A 23,600-nucleotide genomic window follows, 5' to 3' on the forward strand; every position below is an offset into this window, starting at 1 on the left:
TATGTAAAATGTGGCTATGGAAAATGGATTTTATAGCAAAATGCTGCTATTTTTGAAAGATCTCCTTCTTTTTACCCCTAATAGATTAGTTACATCAATATCTATAATCTATATCTATAATATATTAAAAATATAAAGACCCTTAGAAAAGTGATTTGAACTTTTTGCCCTTCATTAAAAGACTTTTCTTTAGACAAAACTGTCTTTTCACTATTTTTTTAATTTATTATTTAATTATTTTTTATTATTAACTAGACTTCCTAAAATATATGAGACTCCTAAAATATATGGTAGGAGAATTAATTAATACTTTCCTTTCTACTAGACTTCCTAAAATATATGAGACTCCTAAAATATATGGTAGGAGAATTAATTAATATTTTCTTTTCTATTGTTTAATTAGAAAAATACTTCTAAAATAGAACTCCATTAAGGAAATACTTCTATAAATATTGAGATATACGTTAAACTAGAGAACAAACCGATTTACCTATTGGGAGAATATGATTGATACTCAACTATTATATTTTTTTCTTATAGTTTATAGGTCGTAGATAAATGTCGGTTGGCTTTGAAGAATTTCTTGTGTAAAGGTTAGGTTTAATTGTATTGTTTTGATATCTTTATTATCTTATTATTTTATTTTAATTTACAGATGCTAGATGAATGTGGGTCGGCTTTGAAATTTTTTTTTAGGTAAAGGTTAGGTTTAATTGTATTATCGTAATATCTTTATTAGTTTGTTATTTTGTGGTAGTTTACAGTTCGTAGATGAATCTCGATCGGCTTTGGAAATTTTTTGTGTGTAAAATTTAAGTTTAATTATATTATTTTGATATCACTTTTATCGTATTATTTTGTTGCAGTTTACAGGTGATAGATAAATATTGGTCGGCTTTGATAATTTTTTTATGTAAATGTTAGGTTTAGTTGTATTATTTTGATATCTCTATTATCATATTATTTTGTTATTGTTTACAGGTAGTATATGAGTGTCAAACGAGTTTCAGAAAATTTTTGTGTGTAAAGATTAAATTTAATTGTATTATTTTGATGTCTCTATCATTATATTACTTTGTTGCAATTTGCAGATGGTAGATGAATGCGAATCGATTTTTAGAAATATTTTTGATAAATGTTAGGTTTAATTAATAAATTCTCCATCTTTATATACTCAAAAAATATTATATTTAATTATTATCTTCATCCTTATTATTTAAATAAATATTCTATTTAGTGTAATATTTGAACTCATTAAAGTGAGGTAGACACCTAAACTAGTTATTCAAAATATCAACAAGTATCAAAACAAAATCATTAACAGGAGTTTAATCAAACTGAACTCAAAAACTTTAACCAATGAGAACCAAGTATTATGCTTTCTCGATCCGGCACGCATTCCAAAATCAAATCTCAACCGTCCAATCACAGTAGGAAAACACAGTTATCACATATATTAACCGTAGATATTGGATTATGAAAGCACAAAGATAATCATTATGAACCGTCAGATATAATTCGATACACGATCCTCAACCCCATAACCCTTATATATAAAATCTTAACCTGCAATTTCTTTGGAACTCTTTCATTCACAGAAGCAAAACCAACAGAGAGAGAAGAAGAAGAAGAAAGAAGAAAAAGAAATTTCTTTTGTAAGAGGTGAGTCATTTTTTTTTTAAATTTATTTAAATAATATTTAAATAATTTTGAATTTGTTTTATGTTTTGATATATGAAGACCAAGATCTTGATAGATTATGTTTTTTTTTTTTTTTTTGAAATTCTATGGCTAGGGTTTTTGTTTATCTCTTGAAATTTTATGCAATTCTTTTTCTATTGGAATATTTGAAAATTCATCTTCGAATGTCTGTTTGATCACGAAATTTTAATCAGATTTTGAAAATTTAACTCTCAAATAGTTTTTGAGTTCTTTTATTTTGGTGGATTTTTTGGGACTTTAGTTCAGGAAACTTCAATTATTTTTTCAAGCAAAATAGGTGTTCAAAATCTTATTTTTTTTCCCGTAGTGTCAGAGTAGATATATTATTATGGTGAAAATTTGAACTTGGATTCTTGATGTTTTTGATAATAACTGGAAAAGAAAATTTTTAAAGGAATAATTGTGTTATATCACTCTCCTAACTTTTGTAATGAAGCAATGTTAGTTTCTTCAAATTTGTAGAATTTTTATCACTGTTGTGAATTTGCATCTCTCTCTGTATCTAGTGCAAAGTGAAAACTTTCATTAGGTTTTCTGCATAATTTTATAAAATTGTGGTTATGCTTCCTGTATAATTGAAAAATCGACTTTTTTTGGGGGTGATTTTCATCTCAAAATTGAGTAAATGTGATGTCATATTTCTGTATTTATTGAAAATTTGTTGGATGTGTTTTTCAGATGGCTCGTACCAAGCAAACTGCTCGCAAGTCTACCGGAGGAAAGGCTCCCAGGAAGCAACTTGCCACAAAGGTACCTTTTGGCTTTTAGTTGTCTTGGTTTTCTACTAAAAATGTTTGTATATTTTAGTTCTTGAACTTTTGCCTTGTATGTTTATTAGGCTGCACGTAAGTCTGCCCCTACTACTGGTGGTGTGAAGAAGCCACACAGATTTTTTAGATTATTAGGCTGCGCCTTGTCTTGGTTTTCTATTAGAAATGTTTGTATATTTTAGTTTGTAAACTTTTGCCTTGTATGTTTATTAGGCTGCGCGTAAGTCTGCCCCTACTACTGGTGGTGTGAAGAAGCCACACAGATATCGTCCTGGTACTGTTGCTCTTCGGTAAGTATAGAATGATGTCTGCTAATTCAGTATGTAATGCATATGTATGTATGCTTGTTATTGAATGGGATTTTGCATTATGTAGTGAAATCCGTAAGTATCAAAAGAGTACTGAGCTCTTGATCAGGAAGCTTCCATTCCAGAGGCTGGTTCGTGAAATTGCCCAGGACTTCAAGGTACATTTTATGTGTTGTTCAGTGCTATTTGGTTCTGTATTGGTACTATTATGCTGACGATGTTGGTATTGGTATAGAAATCTAATTGATTCTTGTTTGGTGCATTGCTTTGCTTTCAGACTGATTTGCGTTTCCAGAGTCATGCTGTGCTTGCTCTACAAGAGGCTGCTGAGGCCTACTTGGTGGGTCTCTTCGAGGACACTAATCTGTGTGCCATTCATGCCAAGCGTGTGACAATCATGCCCAAGGACATTCAGCTTGCCAGGCGAATCAGGGGCGAGCGCGCTTAGTTTAACTACTGAAGTAGTAGCTTTGTTGGTTCGTATTTTTACTTTTCTCGTGTGTTAGTTGAAGACAATTAAGGAATTAGTAGTAGAGCAATGTGCTTCTAAGTTTGTTTTGGTAGCTGTGGTCGTGTGCTGTAAGTTGTTCTGTTTTATGTAGGGGAAAACATGGTGAATTTTGTTTGAATCTCTATAATGTTTTGTTGTCACTCCACTGGTGTTGAACATCTCAGTATATTATGCTATTCACATTATTAGGATGAGGTGCGTACCAGTTGAGTGGTGGATGGCTTGGAGTTTGGGGTATCGAACGTGTGGACTAGGTTTCTGATGCATCTTTATATTCTGAGATGTTACTATGTTTGAAGTAAATCCAACTTTTTAAAATCCTGGTTAGAAGCTACTTTGTCAATATTGCGAACTTGCAAAAGTTGAATCTTCAAATTTGTCATCTTCTCTTTCATAGTTAAAGCTAAAGAATCTTCAATATCAAACCAGCGATTGAAACGATAACTAAATGAAGGAATTTTAGAATGTAGTAAATCTCATCCGACAAACAATAAATCCCACTATCGGTGAGGGCAATTCAGGTTGTTTACTTTGCCACCAGATTGAACCCATGGGAAAATTACGTCACAAGTTACTCCATATTATACAAATTAAAAGTACAAGAAAAGAAGTCATGTGCACGATCTTTATGGAACTACATACCCACTACACTGCACTGGGTGATGTTGTACAGCAAGAGAATGATTCAAACAATGGACATTTTACAGAACTCATAAATTTCTTCTAGAATGTCAGCAAAATTTTATACGTTTTTGGTCAGTGTCAAATCTCTCACCAGATTTCCTAACAAATTCCCGTCAACTTCGGACTTTGTCGCAGACAGAATGTTCTCTCACGCAAATTTCGTAATTTAACACGTACATATGAAAATGTTTATCTAAACCTCTGACTCATTTTTACTGGTTGTCAATATTTTTCCTAGTGGTATCTGCGTGTACATTGTAGATTTATCTTTGAAGTTCAGAGTTTTTCTCGGATACAGTTTGTTTGTCCTTATAGTTTAAGGTTTCAATATGGGTTTATCTGTTCTCCTTTTTTCTTGCATGTTGAGTTTGCATGACAATATAGATTGAAGGTTTCGTAAATTTTGAAACATTTGTACATCTGGGGTCACTTTTGACACCGGAAGAAAAACCTTATGAACCATTTCTGATCATATATATCCAAGGTATAAAATAAGAACTTTTTTCTTTCATCCATATTCTTTTCTTCAATTTTTATCTTAGGGATTATAAAAATTTATTCTCGAGCCGAGCGTATCAAGAATAGCCGCCTACCTTTGTAACGCCTAGGGGTAAAACTTGCGTACACTCCATCTCCCCAGACTCCACTTTGTGGGACTATATTAGGTATGTTGGTGTTATTGGATTATAAAAGTTGAATCTTGATTTTGTTTTTTCTCTTATGGAAAGTGATTTTGTCCAAAAGTTTGCATGCAACTTCTCATCATTTGTGATTATTTTTGCTTGTAGAATTGATCACTAGATGCAAAGAGCAAATGGGAACATTTGAGGAGGAGCTTAGGCAAATGAAACAGGTAGTTCACGAGGGCAATATGAAGGTAAGTGAGGGAATAAAGGAATTGCATTCTACTACTCAAGAAGAATTGTTGATTAAAGATAAGAATATAGTTTCGTTGAAGTTAACAGAGAATGATGATAATTTAAGGACATTGAAAGAGGAATTGAGTAGTGCAAAAGAGAATGAGGCTCATACAATGTATTTATTATCTAATTTCAAGAAAAGGGTTCATGAACTAGAAGCTGAAGTAGCGAATAGACGATTAACGGAGTCTAGAATATTTGATTTGTTGGTCTCAGAGACAAGGGAGTTTGAGCTAACTAAGATTGAATTTGAAGAATCCAAAATTGAGATATCTTTACTTCATGAGGAGATAAAATCACTAGTGGCGTCGTTCGAGCAAAATAGAAGACATTGTGATGGTTCTTGCGATGGGAAGATTGCTTTGGAGAAGGAACTAGGATACCTCAGGTTTCAACTTGGATTGGCGAAGGCGAATTTGGCTCAGATCCAAGAAAGAGAGAAGTTTGCTTCATCAAAGGCTAAGGCACTGAGCGATGAGATTCACTTGGTTAGAAATGAACTTAAATTAGCAAATGATGCAGAAGAAAAGAGCCAAAAGGCCATGGATGATTTAGCATTAGCATTTAAAGAAGTTGCTACTGAAGCTTATAAGGCCAAGGAGAAACTTAATGCTTCTCAATTAGAATTAGAACAAGTAAAAGAAGAGGCAGGACAATTGAAACATATGATCAGAAACACCGAGGCTGGGTATCAAAAGCTTTTGGATGAAGCGAAAAAGGACACTGAACTACATAAACAAACAGCAGACAGATTAAGACTCGAGTTTGATGAGTCACGTTTGGCTGAAAAACAGGCGAGGCTAGTCACTTGTATAAAGAAAGCTGAAGAAGAAAAAGCGGTAGCTCAGGATGAGGCTGCTAAACTCGGGGAGTCTCTAAAAGTAGCTGAGCGTATGACTAGAGCAGCAAGGAAAGAAATTTACAAATTGAGGGGCATATTGAGGCAGACTATAAATGAAGCGAACACAGCAAAAGCTGTTGCTGGCATAGCTAGAGTTGAAAACATTCAACTCAAAGATTCCAAAGCTGAAAAGGAGGAATCGATTCGTCTTCTTACTCAAGAGAGTGAACGACTTAGGATCAATGAAGTTGCCGTTCAAGAAAATATCAAGGCGTTAAAACGGTTGCTCTCTTTGTCATCACTCATAATTGAGGATAAGAAGCAAGAAGAGGAACATTATGTGGATCCCCGAATCAAGAAAACTTCCAGCCTAAATATTATTGTGAATTCGCAACAAGAACAAGAAAATTTAGGAGCAAAAATCCAACATGAGAATACTGAAAAGGGCTCAATATTTCATATAAATGAATCACAAAAATCAGAGCTCCACGCACCAAAACACGTATCTCATCATCGGAAAGCATACTCATCTTCCTTCTCAGGTGATGGAGGAACACTAAAAACCGAAGATTTGTGCATCAAAACCGAAGATAAGGAGCAAGAAGAGGAACGATATGAGGATTCCCAAGTCGAGAAAACTTTCAGCCCCAATCATAGTGAGCTCAAGCTGCAACAAGAACAAGAAGATTTGAACGCAAAAATCCAAGATGAGGATCCTGAAAAGGCCAAGGCACTTAAGGGCTCAACATCTGATAATGAATCACCAAAATCAGAGGAAGAGCCCCATACACTATACCAGGTTCCTCGTCATCGGGGAGCATCCTCATCTTCTTCCTCAGATGATGGAGGAACACGAAAAACGGAAGGCTCTGATAGTTATGGAAGTCCTAGAAGGAAGAAAAAAACATTGTTTCGAAGAGTTGGTGATATCATAAGGAGGAAAAGTTTTAACAAGAGGGAACCATCCACCTGATAGGCCCTTGTTTTGTAGATACAACTTGTAATTGTACAGCTATTTTCAGCATTTGGAGTTCTAATTTTTGTACACGATGCTTCATTTATCAGAGGACACAAGAAACTACAGCCTAACAACTGTGTTATTTCATTCAATTGTTCTTTTAAGTACTCTCACTGAAATACTAAGTGTGTCTGCAAAGAAAATATTAAAAGAAAGACATTTAAATAATCAAAAAGATAACTTTAATATAAGATAAGTTGATGAAGTAAAAAACAATCAAAGATTGTATTACTAGTGTATTTCATTGTCTCTTCAAATTGAAAACTAACGATAAAGATGTGATTCACGTATTTTTGAACTACAATATTGCATTGCAATCTCAAGCTCTTAGTGTGGTGTCCGTGAAAGAATGCTAACTTATGTGTACCTCGACTAATCCACGGGGTACCTGCTACCTCTCACCAATACAAGTATTGAATAACTCTATTCAACAATACTTGGACAAACTGGAAGAATTTACCTAGTGCTTTCTTCTCTACCGAGATTTTAACCTGAAACTTCATGATTCCAGAAAGGAAAAATTGCACAACATAGAAAACATAAGTCCTTAATTACCTCATATGGTTAAAGCTTAAATTTTAAATTAGGAAAAGATATTCTCTCACATAATGCTATTTTTATTGCTGATTTAAACTTAGGCAAAGCCCTTAGATTTCTCATGTTCACTTTGCTCTTTCTTAACTTCTTAATTTTTTCATCCCCAGTAACAGTTTGTTTGGATGGTAGGTTTGCCATGATTTCATAATGTACGATATAGTATGATATTTTATTGTACAATATAATACACTATAATGTCTGGATGAACTGTATGATTCACGATTGTTTAATAACAGTTTTATTATTTGGTTTGACGGTATGGTACTATATCATAACTAGTAAGTTTACTAAAATGCCCTAAATTATTATAAGTGTTAAATTTATCAATAATTGTTAATAAAATAATTTTCTTCCTGCTAATCTGTCACAAATTATGTCATGTAAATATATTAAGTTATTAAATTCATATAAATTTTAACAAAACCAATATAAGAGTAGATCAAAATAAATGCAATCGAATTCGTTTTTTATAGTAACAATTATTTTCTTTTGGTGTTTCGAAACGTGACCACCAATAACAAGTACAAAGTTTGGATGCATCTTTTGTGTATGCTGTGGGTGTGTTCGGTTTGGAATACAATAAAAATTCTAGAAAAACAAATTGTTTCTTACTTATTTTCTTGTGTTCGTTACGCAAATAGAAAAATATTTTTTAAAAATATTTGTTTATATTTAACACAAAACAATGAGAATGAATAGGATAAGCGGGGTGGGGTAAGAAAAAATTATGAATCTTTTGTTAAGAAAGAATTTGGGGGTGGGGTAGTGGAGTGAGGGATCAAGGGTAGGAGTAGGGGTAGGTTAAGAAAAAATTTTTGAATTTTTTTGGTGGGTGGGGGGCTAGTAGGAGGTGGTGATGGGGTAAGAATTTTTTTTATAAAACTTTTTAAAAACTAAAAAATTTAGTTCGGGAGAGGAGTTGGTAAGTGGTGGGGTAAGAAAAAATTTCAATTTTTTTTCAAAAAAATGGGGTGAAGGTTTGGTAAGGGGTGGGGTCGGGGTCAGGGTAGGGGTGAGATAAGAAAAAAATTTAAAATTTTCTAAAAAAATAAATTTTTGGGGTGGGGGAGGGGGGATGGGGGATGGGGAGGGGAGCGGTGGCTCGTGAGGGTCGGGATCGGGATAGGAGGTGGAGTTAAATAATATAGGTAAAGGGTAAAATAGAATTATATAATATTAACTAAGGGCATAATTGGAAAAAAATAAACAAACTATGGGATACCACAAAATCGATGGTTACCTAAAGTGAGAGTTTTCATGGTTATCAAACCATGAAATTAAACCATATCATACCATACATTTTAAGAAGGCTTAGGTGATCGATAGACCCTTAAACTTGTTTCGAGATTTCACTTGGACTCCACAACTAAGTCTTATACCTATCGAACTCTTGAACAACCCAAAATTCACACCTATTAGAAATTTTTTGGACAATCAACAAAAAGTATAGAATATGTGTAACACACTCGCCACGACGTGGCAAAATGACTAATTAAAACACACACATGACAAACGTGTTTAAAAAAATGACTATGAATTAAAAAAATATATTTAAATATTAAGCCTAATCTAACCAACCCCCCACCCCTACCGCCGCCTTCTCCCCCTCCCCCTTCATACGACATTTTTGTTGTCACTATTTTCATCACTGACGGCAAAAAATTTCAACCCCATCATGGCGTAAAAATCCAAAATAATACCAATGAAAAATTATTGAACAAACTCAAGAAACAGAACCATTGAAATCCAATTTTTCATGGGCTGGAAGGAAATACAATGAGTAAGGATTGAACTTTCCGGCAAATCAAAAAGCAAAATCATTGAAATCGAGAATCGAACCAAAAATCAAATTGTAAAAAAGTTTAATTGAAACATAGACCAAATCAATTTTTTTTTTAATTTTAGTTGATGCTTTTTCATTTTTTCAGTTGTTAATGAAGGGTTTGGATTCGTTTCGTTGGTTCAAATTGCTATACACTCAATCTTATAATGATTTTTTCCTTTAATTTTTACGTTTTCTTTCTCATCCACATTTTAAAGTTAAACTTTTTTTGTTGCAATTTTTTTTAGGTGTGTTTCTTTTTTAATTTTCAATATGTTAGATGAGAAAGAGAAGAAGCGAAAGAGGAAGAGTTGAAGGAGAGAGAGATATGTAGAGAAATTATGAGATTTAAATATTTTAATTGCGATCTCCATTTCTCTGGCGAAGAAGGCGGGGAGCAGTCGTGGCATATGTAAAAGAAAAATACTATAATGAAGGTTGAAGAAGACCCCCTCCCTCTAAAAAAAATTTAGTAAAAAATCACTTTCACGCGCCACTCTCTAGTAACTTACACTTTCTATGCCATGTCAGCGAAAAATGCTTATATGGTTCAAATTCAGAACAATATAGGTGTTCAATAGGTATAAGGTTGAGTTGAGGGGTCCAAGTAAAATCTCGAAACAAGTTTAAGGACGTATCAATGACTTAAGCCTTTTAAGAAATAATAAAAGAAATAAATATGGTTCTCTTAGTAACCATACCATGAAAACCACCATCCAAACCTTTTGTAAATCTCTAACAATTTTCTGTTTTCCTTAAAAACAAGAATTAGTGAGACATTTTGCTACTTTCACACATCAACTGCTTGATGTATGATTTTTTTGGGTCTCGCGCAAAAGCTGAACAATACTCATGATGTTAAGCTACACGTATTCACGAAGAGATGACGGTGGATCTGTTGGGTGTGAAGGTCGGGGAACCTCATTCTCCCGTGAAACCCTAGGGGCAATCTGCCTCTTCTTTTTCCTCATTGCATTCTCTGGCGATGCTCACTCATCTTCCTCGCCTCCTCCTTCTCCAACAAAATTTCATGGGACAGACCTATAACGACCATCTAAGTCATTTTGTGATTTTTTATTATTCTAAAGCTTCTCATATCTTTTATACATGTTACGCGTAACTTTCTTTGGTTCTTGATTACTATCCATGAATTATTAATTTATTTTAAAAGATTTATTGTTCCAAATTTTATTTATCTTCCTTTTCTTTTTTCTTTTTGCTTTCTCTTGATCTCAATAATCATATTCTTGTGTATTCTAAGTCATTCTCTATCTACTCTTCTTTTGTATTGAGATTATAGTGTTAGCTATTTATGATCATGGAATATCAATTGTTTTACTTTTTTTATGGACAATTAAGGAATCATCATAATCTATTACTTTATTTCTTATTTTCTAGTGATAACGCTAAGCCCGACCTGTATAATTCAGAATAATTAGAGAATCTACTTTTGTCATTATTACTATGTCTAATTTAACACAAATAATAATACTTTTTTATTTTTATTTTATATTCTTACATTTTGAAATGAGATTTAATGCATTTGTTGTAATAAAGACATAATATAGATTTAAAACATAAACTTAAATAAAAGACAAATACTGCAATAAATATAAGATAGAAGAAAACGACAACAAAATAAAATAAAACAATCAATAATAGCATTGATTAAGATCTAGAGCCTAAGCTCTAAGTCAAGCTCCTTCTCCTTGTTGTGAATATTGGTGCTCTTAATTGGTGGATGAATTGATCCAATAAGCTTAGTAGCCAATGGTGCAATTGGATTGAATGGGATTTCATTCAGATTTTTTTGATTAAGATGGCCGATAAATGCTTGAATAAGGTGAGGACTGAAAATTAAAGGTGCAGACACAGATGCAGGTGCAGGTTTAGGTGTAGATGTAGGTAAAGGTCCAACAACATGAGGCACCCGTTCCATGGCTTGTTGCGTCTGGTCAAAAAATTTTTGTGGACGACCAGGAAGTCTCTGAGGCACTTGCACCACTGATTTCCTTGGACGAGGACGATAAAAGCGTCCTTCCCCAGGTAAAACTGTTGGGGTCGATTTACGTCCACCCAATTCACGGTAGAGGGCAGGGAGGTCAGTGGATGGCCACAAAAACCTTTCATGGGACTCACCTTTCATCAAAGTTCCTTGTAATAGGTGCGTGCGCGTGTGCCCAGCTAGCCCCTGGCTCGAGGTGAACACCATTTGACAAGTCTTGCATCGATAACACACAATATCTGCAGGCTTCGTTATGATGTCTTGGTGAGCCATTCCACTTGTTGGTGGTTGTTGTTGTATATTTTACAACGATTTTTTTTAGAGAATGTGAAAAATGAATTGTCACGAATTGAAGAAATGCTCATCAAAATATATAGGATGAGATTTTTAATAAAATGGTAACAATGCTTACACAAATAAGGCAACAAGTTAAATGTATTGATTATGATTGAGGGGTAATTCTAAATACTTCTTAAAAAACAATTTCGTTTTGACTTGTTTTAGATTTTGTAAATCTCAAATGCAATGTTTTTCTGACTTCCTCTTCTTTTTCTCTCTTTTACTTATTAGATTCAAAAAAGAAGAAGATAGATTTGAAATTTGAAATAAGATTTCTTACCTTCTTTATTGATAATTATTATTTTTCTTTTTATGAAAGAAAGTTGAGTTTGATTGATTCAAATAAAATTTGGATTTGAAATAAAATTTCTTACCTTCTTCATATTAATAATTAATATTTTTCTTTTTATGAAAGAAAGTTAGTTTTGATATAATTTGTACATCAAGCTAGTAACCATATCATCAACTCTTTTTTTATTTAAACAAAGAAAAATAACATTTAATTTTACTAACTTCTTCTATTTAGTTATCATTAAGCTCAACACGAATTTAAATGAAACTATAAATCAATGCTAGTGCTAGATAAACAAATGACCAAATGCACACAGAACTTACAAAGTTTTAAATTTAATTTTGTATTCTATCTGCACGTTGTGAGTAGTTATTCTTATAAGTTAAATAAAAAATAATTTTTCATCTAAAAATATATCTATCTCTATTAAGGGATTAGTAATGTGTGCTATTTCGTTTAATTTATTTTTTACCAAAAGTATCAAATTAAATAGGTTTAAACATACAAACAAAAAAATCAATCGAAATGAACAATTTTTGGTTTTTGATTTTTCTTCAATTGAATTTTTAATTTTATTCTTGTCACAAAAAATATAAATTCATTAATTTCATCAAACTAAAGCTACAAGTAAAACTAATTATAATGTTTGCTAATATTGTTGTTAATTTTTAAAGTACTTCTCACATAAATGTTTTTTATTTTTCAATCAAACATCAGAGTTATATTTTCGGAAAATATTTTGCAAAAAATATTTCTGCGATACCAAACACCTGGATATTTTAGTTTTCTTTTGTATGAAGGGCATTGTAACACCTTTGAAGTTCATACATGTTTGAGTGGCTTTTATATGTGTTTAAGGTCGTACAATAAGGTTATTTGATTCTTAAGAAGGTTGAAAAACGTTTGGGATAAGTCGGGTCAAAAAAGAACGCTGTAAACTGAAATAGAAGGTCGTGCGTTGCACATGGGGACCCAACTTTCGGCTTCACATCATGTAACACCTCCTAGCTGGTTACTATTAAACCCATCGATGGACCGTGCGGGGCACAACAGGGTGCCGCTCGATGGGCCATGCGTGGCACAATAGGGTGTCACTCGATTGGCCGCATGGGGGCACATCCCCTCCCCCGACATCATATTTTTCAGTTTTGTGTTATAATTAGGGGCACATTGGTCTTTTATATTTTAGAAATCGTCCACCCTATGTTATATATGCCTCAAATCGTTAGAACCTTATATGATTTCAAATTTAAACCCTTGTACTTAGTAGGTATCATAGGCCAACTGAGCAAAGTAAAAAATGAGATAAGTAAAGAAAATACTACGAGCAAGTAACCTGCAAGCAGAAAAGTTCCAAACGGTAGCTCACATCGTCTCCATATATATATATATATATATAAATGCATGACAAATAACACGTAAAAACAACACTGTGTAAATGCAATGCAATGGAATGAATGATGAAGTGAATATTAGAAAGTCATCGCATGACTTTCAATAGACACCTATCGAATCTCAATGCTCTCAAAATAGGACCCATGAAAAATTCGCAACCTATATACTATCTCAAATTTTCATCAATATCAATCTGCCCAATTGACACATCCCTCAGTCTAGGCATTTTTAAGAGTGTTTTTTTTTTTTTCAAAAATTAGTATTTCTCAATGGTAGTGATATCTAATGAATGTGTGTGTATGTAATGAGGATATAATGCTGTAACAACCTGCATTTTGATGAAATATGTGAAATTTATATTTTTGTATGATTTGACTATTTTACCCCTCTCCGTAGTTTCATTGTGGTATTTTTGAGGTGTGGCATTGATTGGTATGATTCTTGATGCATTTTGGTGTCATTTATGTGATATTATGGTTTTTGAAGGCTTTGAGAGCCTTATTGTGGACTTCTGTGGTTATCTTTTGATCCTTGTGACGAATGGCTAAATGAACTGCGTCGACAGATTCAGAACGTATATTTCAGGTTGGTAAAATATTTGATGTGGTTTTACGGTTTTTAAATCTCATTTCAATCCTTGATTTGGAAAGTTATGACTTTGGATTTTGGGGGTTAACTTTGTGAAAAGAATGTCTTTACAAAAATTCAATATTATCATTGAATCTGGAACGTCAAATTTGGGGTGGTTACATAGTTTATTTACATATAAGGGATTTTGAATGAATCCCGTGACGTGACAGATACTTGAAAGATTTCCAAATTCTCAGCTGTTACATGGTGAGGCGGCGATCTCCATCCAAGGGCTGCGATAGCGGTACCCTTGGCAGTCAAGATAGTGCAATTGTGGAGGGAAGGGTACGATCGCACTTCCCATGTGCAGCCACAGGATATGATGATTGCACATCTCGAGGTCGTGATAGTGACTCTTGAGAACCTGGACTGGGTATAAAATGACCCAATTTCCACGATTTTTGGCCATTCTTTATCTTTTTTCCTTAAGAACTAAACCTTAAAATAGTGTGAGAGCTTAAAGTTGGAGCTTGTTGGTGGTTGGGAAGCTAGAGTAATATTTATTTTTGCGATTATCTTCCGATTTCAGGTAAAAATTTACCCTTTTCTTGATAAAATTTCTTGAGTTATTACTCAAAGTCCCAAGAACCCTGGGCTTGAGTTTAGCCCCAATTTCAACACCTTTTCACTTGAATAATGTTCCTAATCCTATAATTACTAGTTTTTCCTCAATTCCACCTTCAAAATAACCCCGATTCTTGATTTTAAATTGATTTTGAAGATTTTACACGATAAAGTTAAAAATTGGTTTTTCTTCGATTTAAACCTCGTTTAAACTCATTTTCATTTGAGTTTTTAACTGTAGATCACTAAAAGCACAGGGAGCATATTTCTGAAATAAAGTTCTGATTTTGTCCTTCTTTTATGAAAATCTATTTCGGGGGTCCGTTTTGACCCCGACTTAAAACTAGATAGTATAAGTGTTGTTTTGAAACTAGATAGTATAAGTGTTATTGGCATTCTTTTAACACGTATATTCTATATTTCAATTTTCTAGTTGATACCGGGGCCATTCATGAGGAGTGAGGCTTAGGTTTGAAGTGCAGCGAATCGATTTCGACTTTTGAGGTAGGTTTTGACTTTACTATTTTAGACTTGGTTGGGTAGTTAATTTTGATACAAAATGCATGTTAAGGGTATGATAACTAATCACTAAATTTGCTATATTAATGTGTTGTGCCCGTGTGGGGTCCTATATGTGATATAATTATTGGTTTGGAGACATTATGTAATATGTGTGACCGTGTGGGGTCTTATGTGATGTTTATAGACTTGTACATATGTGAATAATTGTATCTTATTGATGTAAAAATGTGCTGGGGTACCATTTGTGTATTTTTATATATTCATACTTTATTGACATATGAAAATGTGAAAATTCATGGATGACTGAAAATAATGAGTGGATATTGACTCATGTGGTTGTGGAAATATATTATTGTGGTTGGTTGTGAAAATATATTATTTGATTGGTTGTGGTAATACCCATTGTGATTGATTGTGAGAATTACATCCTCATATCATATTCATTCATGAAACAATGGTACCATGGTGGAAATACTGATAGTACCTTTTTATAAAACCCTTCTCAAGGGATTGCCAGGGAGGAGATATGGATATATGGATTGTATATGGGTTGACGAACCCCCCCATGGGTCCTATGTTGGAAATCTTTAGCTCCATAGGTGTATACAGAAACTGTGCGATGGTCTCGGAGGTTGTGAGACAACCTTGTGCATCATCATCATCATCATCATTCTTATTGTATCTACTTCATTATACTTGTGATATGATTGCTGTTTAACTTTTTACTTATCTAATTATTATATCTTCCTATACTTGTACTTGATGATATTGTGTGTGTATATATATACTGTCCTTCCTGGTTCTGCCTGTATGTGTTATGTTGTATACTTGTGATTCTTTTTAGTTTATTACAATATATTTGATATTATAGAACTGTTAGTACAAGTGGTGTGGGCTACCGTTGTGAGACCTTTTCTAGTTGCAGGTGATGTGCCCTTAGTGTGTATTTTCTATGCTTTTTTTCTACTTTGCTTGGTCAGCCTGTGAAACCTACTGAGTATAAGTGGATGATACTCACTCCTACAATACCCTTTCTGTGCATATTTAGGTTTAGAGAGCCCCACGTTGTTTGATTCGGGCGGTATTTTGAGCTTCCAAGTTAGTGGGTGATTTTTAGGCGCCCGAATGTCTTTTACTACCTTTCTCTATAGACTATGTCTTTACTCTCATTTCAGAGATAAAATTTCTCTAGTATTTTGGACATGTTATGTATTTCATTTGGATTCAAGTTGTATTAGATATGTTCTTATACTGTTGAAATCAGGTTTTGGGAGTTATGACTTTATTGTTGGTTATGTTTCTTTTCGCAATTACTATACTTATATGGTTTGGCTTTGTTCTAGAGGCCCTACCTTATGGTTATTATTTTTTTTTGCTTATGTATCAGTTTGCGTGATAGGCTTACTTGTCAAGGTTCGCCATCAGAGCATCCAGGTTTATTGGTCTCAATGGTATAAGAATGAAATGTCTAATAGAGTCTCATGGATCGGTACGTAGACGCCCGTATCTATCTTCGAGATGCTATAGGATATCTTTAGGAAACTTTTCTCATTTTATCCCTTATCGTGTAAAATTTTTTATACCTTGTGATCTGAGTTGTGTTTTAGTCTTTCTACGCAGATGGTGTTGACTAGGTCCTGCGAGATTAGAGATGTAGAGCCTTTACCCAGAGGGCGAGCCTCAACTCATGGGCGAACTCAAAAGAGTAGACGGGCTCATGGATCAGCCCCTCTGTCTAGGGGGATTGCTAGGGGACCCTCTCTTAAGCCTTAGGTTGAGCATCTTGGGGGTGCATGTTCAGTTCTAGTTCTGCAGAGTTTGTTTGCCCAGTTTTGGAAGGGTTGTTGGTGTGTTTGCTGACCCGCTTAGAGGGTTCTCCTTTGGTTATGCATGGTGTTCCTCCGGTTTTGAGTGAGGGTCTTCTGTTGCACCTACTTTGATTTTGGGTGCTCCTCAGACCCTGATTACTATTCCTATTTTAGTGCCAACATTTGGGTATGTTGTTCCTGGATTAGGAGTTCAACCTTCATTTTTGTTACCTCTCAAATGTGATCTCAGTCCGTCAATTTCACCATGCTTCCTCTTACTTTAAGTACATTTATATCTTTTAAGGATTAAAAGAGGTTTGAGAGATTTGTGTTTGGGTTCTCCTAGATTCAGTGGTGCTGTGGGTGAGGATGCCTATGAGTTCTTGATTGATTATCGAGAGAAATTGCATAATTTGGGGTCGCTTGAGTCGCATGGGGTTGCTTATACTACTTATCAATTATGAGATATAGCTAGAGATTGATGGAGGTCACTTGTTGGTTGTATACCTCTTGATTCTTCTGAAATGACATGGGATTCATTTGTCGATGCCTTCTTAGAGTGATTTATGTCTTACAGTCTGAAGGATTGAATGCAAGATGAGTTTGATCACTCGGAGAAGGGCTTCATGAATATTTTAGAGTTTGAGACACTCTTCCATGCCTTGTCCAAATATTTTTATGCTAGCATTCCCACTGAGTTTGAGAAGATTCAAAAGTTTGTGAAAGGCTTGGATGTTTTTTTTTAGTTGGCGATGTCTCAGATGGCTGTATTTGGAGCATCCTTTCAAAGTATAGTGGATCATGCTAAGATGACCAAGGGTATTCTATAAGCATCTCAGAGCGGTGGGAAGAATGCGCGCCGTTTTGGTGAGTTCAGAGATCATAATTTTTGAGGTAGAGATTTCAGAGGTTCTCGTGGGTATGATGGTAGGCCAGTGTAGGAACCTTACAGAGTTTGTGTAGTAAGTCTTCTTGTTCAATAGTTTAGGGTGGTTGTCTGGCCCAATGGTACCTCCTCCTATCGAGTCAGGCCGTAAAGGTTGCTTTGTGGGTAATGAGACTTACTATTTGGCCAAGGACTATTCTTGCCATATGATTAGAGCTATTCTTATTTTAGCTGTGAGAGGTAAGGGTTCTACTAGAGGTACGAAGGACAGAGGTAGTGGAGCCCGTGATGGTAGTCATGGGGATACTCAGCTGGTTGGTGGTCATGGACAGTCCTATGCTATGCCAGATAGACTTGAGGCAGAGGCTTCAGATGCTGTGATTACAGGTGTCATCCCCATTTATTTTAGATCTGCATTCGTGTTATTTGTCCCTGGGTTGACTTTCTCTAATGTCTGTACATATTTTACTTTGGGTTTTGATTCTGTTAGTGAGCCTCTTGCTATGCCTATTTTTGTATCTACCCCTGTAGGAGATTTTTTAGTGGTGGATTGGGTGTGCAAATCTTGTGTTGTGACTTTTGCTGTGCGTGATACTTGGGTAGATTTGCTTGTGTTAGATATGGTTGATTTTGATGTTATTTTAGGTATGAATTGCTTGACTCCTTATCATGTTTTCCTAGATTGTTTTGCTAAACTGTGACTTTAGCTTCATCGAGTGTGCCGAGGATAACTTGGAAGGGTGTGCTTCATTCAGGTCCTAAGAGGATTATATCTTATGTTCAGGCTCGTAGATTGGTTGAGAGGGGATTTTTATGTTACTTAGATCATATTAGTGATACTAGTATTGCTCCAACCCCCTCTTTAGATTCTCTTTGTGTTGTCCGTGAGTTCATGGATGTGCTCCCTAAGTATTTGCCTGGTATGCCTATGGATCATGATATTGATTTTTCTATTGATGATGAGCCGATCACCAAGCCCATTTCTATTCCTCCTTATAGGATGGCCCCAGTCGAGTTGAAGAAATTGAAGGATCAGCTGCAGAAGTTATTTGTATCTTGTTTATGAAGAAGAAGGATGGGTATATGCGTATATGTATTTATTATTGCTAATTGAACAAGGTGACAGTTAAGAATAAGTATACTTTTCCTTGTATTAATGATTTATTTAATCAGCTTTAGGGTGACGTAGTGTTTTCAAAAATTGATTTGAGATTCGATTTTCACCAGTTGAGGATTAGAGATTCGGATATTTCAAAGACAACTTTTCAGACTTGATACAATCATTATGAGTTCTTAGTCATGTCCTTTGGGTTGACCGATGCCCCATCCCCATTCATAGAGTTGATGAATCGGGTGTTTTGATCGTATCTCGACTACTTTGTTATTGTATTTATAGATGATATCTTGGTTTATTCTAAGAGTGAGGTTGAGATTGAGGAGCATTTTTATATTGTGCCTCAGAGATTGAGGGATGAGAAGTTGTATGCCAGGTTCTCCAAGTGCGAGTTTTGGTTGAACTCTTTTTCTTTGTTTAGCCATGTGGTGACTAAGAAAGGTATTATGGTTGATCCAGTCAAGGTTGCAGCAGTTCATTGTTGGGCTAAACCAAATTCGGCCATCGAGATTCAGAGTTTTATCGGCTTGGTAGCTTATTATCGATGGTTTGTTGAGGGTTTCTCATCCATTATAGCTCCATTGACCAAGTTGACTCAGAAGAAAATTTCTTTTCAGTGGTCAGATACTTGTGAGGAGATCTTTCAAAATCTCAAGGATTTGTTAACTTCAGCTCCTATCTTGACTTTGTCCAAGGAGGGCATGGGTTTTACCGTCTTTTGTGATGCTTCAAGTGTTGGGTTAGGTTTTGTGTTAATGCAAGAGAGTAAGGTGATTGTGTATGCTTCTCGTCAATTGAATCCCTATGAGAGGAATTACCCTACCCATGATTTGGAGTTGTGTACTGTTGTTTTTTCTTTAAAGTTATGAGGTACTATATGTATGGAGTTTGTTGTGAAATTTTCTCAGATCATCTTATCAATTTTTCAGCTAGAGAGATATTAATATGAGGCAGCGTCATTAGCTTGAGTTGCTTAAGGAATATAACTTGATTATTCTCTATCATCTGGGCAAGGCTAAAGTGGTTGAATATGCCTTGAGTTGAAAGTCGAGTAGTATGGGCAGCTTGGCGTATCTTTTGACTCAAGAGAGGTCTTTAGCCTTAGAGGTTCTGTCTTTAGCTTACCAGAATGTTAGGCTTGATATTTCGACACTTGGGTGTGTTTTGGCATTTATGGAGGCCAGGTCTTCTTTGATGGAGTAGATTTGAGCTTATCAGTTTGATGATGTGGGATTGAGATTGATATGAGATATGATGTTGAGTGGTGAGACTAAGGAAGCCTCACTTGATTCTGATGTAGTTTTGAGGATTAGAGGCCGAGTTTGTGTGTCGAGAGTGGGTGATTGGATTAGATTAATTCTGGAGGAGGCCCATTATTCTAGGGATTCTATCCATTCGGGAGTGACTAAGATGTATTGTTGACTTGAGGCAACATTACTGTTGGGGTGGTATGAGGAAGGATGTAGTGAAATTTGTAGCTCGTTGACTTTGTTGGCAGTAGGTGAAGGTCGAGCATTTGCGACCGGTGGATTGCTTGAGAGATTACCCATTTCTAAGTGGAAGTGGGAGCGGATCACTATGGACTTCGTAATCAGGTTGCCTCATACTTACCCTGGATCTGATAGTGTTTGGATTATTGTAGATCAATTGACCAAGTATGCTCATTGTTCAGTGCTGAGATTGGCCTATATCTATATTTATAAGATTGTGCCACTTCATGGTGCGTCTGTGTCTATCATATCAAATCAAGGCTTTGTGTTCACTTCTCACTTTTAAAAGAATTTCAGGATGAGTTGGGCACAGGGGTTGACCTTAGCAAAACATTTCATCCCCAGATTGATGGTCAGTCAGAGCGGACTATCCAGGTTTTGGAGGATATTCTCCACGCATGTATGGTGGATTTTCGTGGCCAGTAAGAACAACATTTGGCTTTAGCGGAGTTTGCCTATAATAAAAGCTACCATTCCAGTATCAATATGGCTTATTTTGAGGCTTAGTATGGTAGACATTATCTCTCTCTAATTGGTCGGTTTGATGTTTTCGAGGTGAGACCTCAAGGTACAAAATTGCTTCGCGAGTCCTTGGATAGAGTCCAGTTCATTTAGGATATGCTTCGATCGGCTCAAAGTAGGCAGAATTGCTATGCAGACTGTAGACTCGTGCCTTGAGATTTGGTGTTGGTGATTGTGTTTTCCTCTATGTCTCACCCACGAAGGGTGTGATGAGGTTTGGGAAGAGGGTCAACCTTAGCCCCATGTATATTAGTCCATTTGAGATTCTTTGGACCGTTGGTGATGTGGCTTATAAGTTGGCGTTGCCTTTGGACCTATCAACTGGTCACCCAATTTTTCATATTTCTATGCTTCGATGCCGTTATATTTCGGATGAGTCTCATGTCATTTGTTTAGAGTCGGTTCAGTTAGACTCGAGGCTGTCTTTTGTTGAGGATCCAGTCTCTATCTTGGCTAGGGATGTTAGACGATTGCGCTCTAGAGTTATCCTTGTGGTTAAGGTTCAGTGGCGACATCGACCTGTAGATGAGGCTGCTTGGGAGGTCGAGTCTGATATGCGTGATTCTTATCCCCATTTCTTTGTTGATTTAGGTATTTCTTTGCCTTAGTTCAGGGAAAAATAAGATTTTTAGTGGTGGATGGTGTAACGACCTCATTTTGATGAAATATGTGAAATTTTTATTCTTGTGTAATTTGACTATTTTACCCCTCCTCATAGTTTTATTATGGTATATTTGGGGTGTGGAGATGTATTTTGGTGCCCTTTATAAGATATTGTGTTTTTTGGATGCTTCAAAAGCCTTATTGTGGACTTCTGTAGTTGTCTTTTGATCCATAAAATGGATGTATGAATGGACTACGCCAGTAGATACGGAATGTCGATTTCAGGATGGTAACATGTTTGGTGTGGTTTTATGGCTTTTAAATCTCATTTCAGTACTAGTTTTGAAAAGTTATAATTTTGGATTTTTGCAACTTTATGAAAATGACGTCTTTTCAAAAATTTGATATCGCTATTGAGTCTAGAGCACCGAATTTAGGGTGGTACATATCATTTGTGTATACGGGATTTTGAATGAATCCCGGGGATGTGATGGAGACTTGAAGATTTCCAAGTTCTTAGTTGTCATCTGGTGTGGTGGCGATCGCTAGCCAAGGTCCGCAATCACAGTACTCTTGGTAGTCAAGATGGTGTGATCGCAGAGGTCAGGGTGTGATCGCACTTCCCATGTGCAACTACAAGATGTGGCAATTTCACACCTTGGGGTTGCAATAACGACCCCCGAGAACATGGAATGGGTATAAAATGACCTCATTTCCATAACTTTTGGCCATTCTTCATCTTTCCGCTTGAGAGATAAATCCAAAAATAGTGTGAGAGCTTAAAATTGGAGCTTGTTGGTAACTGGGAAACTAGAGTAACATTTATTTCTGTAATTATATCCCGATTTAAGGTAAGAATTCACTCTTAGTGAAGTTTCTTGAGTTATTGCTCCAAACCCCAAAACCCTTAGGGCTTGATTTTAGCCCCAAATTCAACATCTTTTCACTTGAATAATGTTCCTAATCCTATAATTACTAGTTTTTCCTCAATTTCATTTCAAAACAACCTCGATTCTTGATTTTAAATAGATTTCAAAGATTTTACTCAGTAAAGTTTAAAAATAGTTTTTCTTTGATTTAAATGTCATTTTAACTTATTTTTGGTTGGGTTTTTAGCTGTAGACTCCTAAAAACATGAGGAAGTTATCTTTAAAATAAAGTTCTGATTTTGCCCTTTTTTTTAAAAAAATCCATTTCGGGAGTCCACTTTGACCCTGACTTGAAACTAGGCAATATGGGTATTGTCGTTTTCCTTTTGACACGTAGATTCTATATTTCAATGTTCTAGTTGATTTCGTGGGCATTCGTGTGGAGTGAAGCTTGGGTTTGAAGTGTAGCGGATCGACTTCGACATTCGAGATAGGTTATGGCTTAACTTTTTCAGACTGGGTTGGGTAGTTAATTTTGATACAAAATGCATATTACGGGGATGAGAACTAATCACAAAATTGGCTATCTTAATGTGTTGTGCCTGTTGGGGGCTTATATGTGATAAAATTATTGGTTTTGAGATATTGTGTGATATGTGTGACCACGTGGGGTCTTAAGTGATGTAGATAATTGATGATATCCAAGCTACACCTCCTCTCAGAAGATGATATGGTCACTGGAAAATATAGTAACCCAACAATGGTTGGGGTCGAATCCCAAGAGAATACATAGAATCGTGGCCCTTAGTTATTGTAATCAATGGGTGGAACTGGAAAAGAAATGGGGGGTTTTTGAGTATTAATGTCGAACTAGTAGCGAATATCAACTTTGGTTGTAATTAGTCGCAAGTGAACTTTAGTATTGTGTTCCCTCTAGCTTCTCAACTCTGTAGACTTATCGTGCTTTGTTGAACCAACCCGATACCTTATATGCAGAATCGATAAGTTATGTACCTTTTATAGTCTTTTGGATGAGTAGAAGGATTTCACTCTTTACCTTTTGAGTCTCAGGATGTTGCCTTACTAACCCTTATCTTGATCCTAGTTAACTATTACCTTTTGAGTCTCTAGTTATCAGATGAAACCTAACCATATTACTAAGATAAAACCTAGAAGCGTGGATCGACAATTAAACTCCAAATTACTATTGTCTTTATCTTTTTCTAGTCGCTACTCCTCTTTTGGAGTAAGTAGCAATAATCTAGTCGGGATCCTAACGTGTGCACCCATTAAGAAAACTATTATAATAAAGATAAAACAATACATGCATGGGTATTGGTTAAGAACAACAATAACACTTCCCCTACT

The 23,600-nt window shown here is 35.3% G+C and overlaps 2 protein-coding genes across 2 annotated transcripts; both read left to right on the plus strand.

The window, feature by feature from the left end:
• The first annotated feature begins 1,489 nt into the window (after positions 1–1,489).
• Positions 1,490–3,451, plus strand: LOC107870978 (histone H3.3). The gene is made up of 5 exons (XM_016717707.2): positions 1,490–1,662; positions 2,401–2,472; positions 2,706–2,782; positions 2,868–2,958; positions 3,078–3,451. Exons 2-5 carry the CDS (start codon positions 2,401–2,403, stop codon positions 3,246–3,248), a joined length of 411 nt encoding a protein of 136 aa, XP_016573193.1. The 5' UTR covers positions 1,490–1,662; the 3' UTR covers positions 3,249–3,451.
• A 75-nt stretch (positions 3,452–3,526) lies between these two features.
• On the plus strand, positions 3,527–6,836 carry LOC107871974 (WEB family protein At3g02930, chloroplastic-like). Its single transcript, XM_047413287.1, has 2 exons — positions 3,527–4,660; positions 4,784–6,836. Exon 2 carries the CDS (start codon positions 4,810–4,812, stop codon positions 6,727–6,729), a length of 1,920 nt encoding a protein of 639 aa, XP_047269243.1. The 5' UTR covers positions 3,527–4,660; positions 4,784–4,809; the 3' UTR covers positions 6,730–6,836.
• The last annotated feature ends 16,764 nt before the right edge of the window (positions 6,837–23,600 follow it).

The sequence above is a fragment of the Capsicum annuum genome, chromosome 5, assembly GCF_002878395.1.
Source record: "Capsicum annuum cultivar UCD-10X-F1 chromosome 5, UCD10Xv1.1, whole genome shotgun sequence".
NCBI classification, from domain to species: domain Eukaryota; kingdom Viridiplantae; phylum Streptophyta; class Magnoliopsida; order Solanales; family Solanaceae; genus Capsicum; species Capsicum annuum.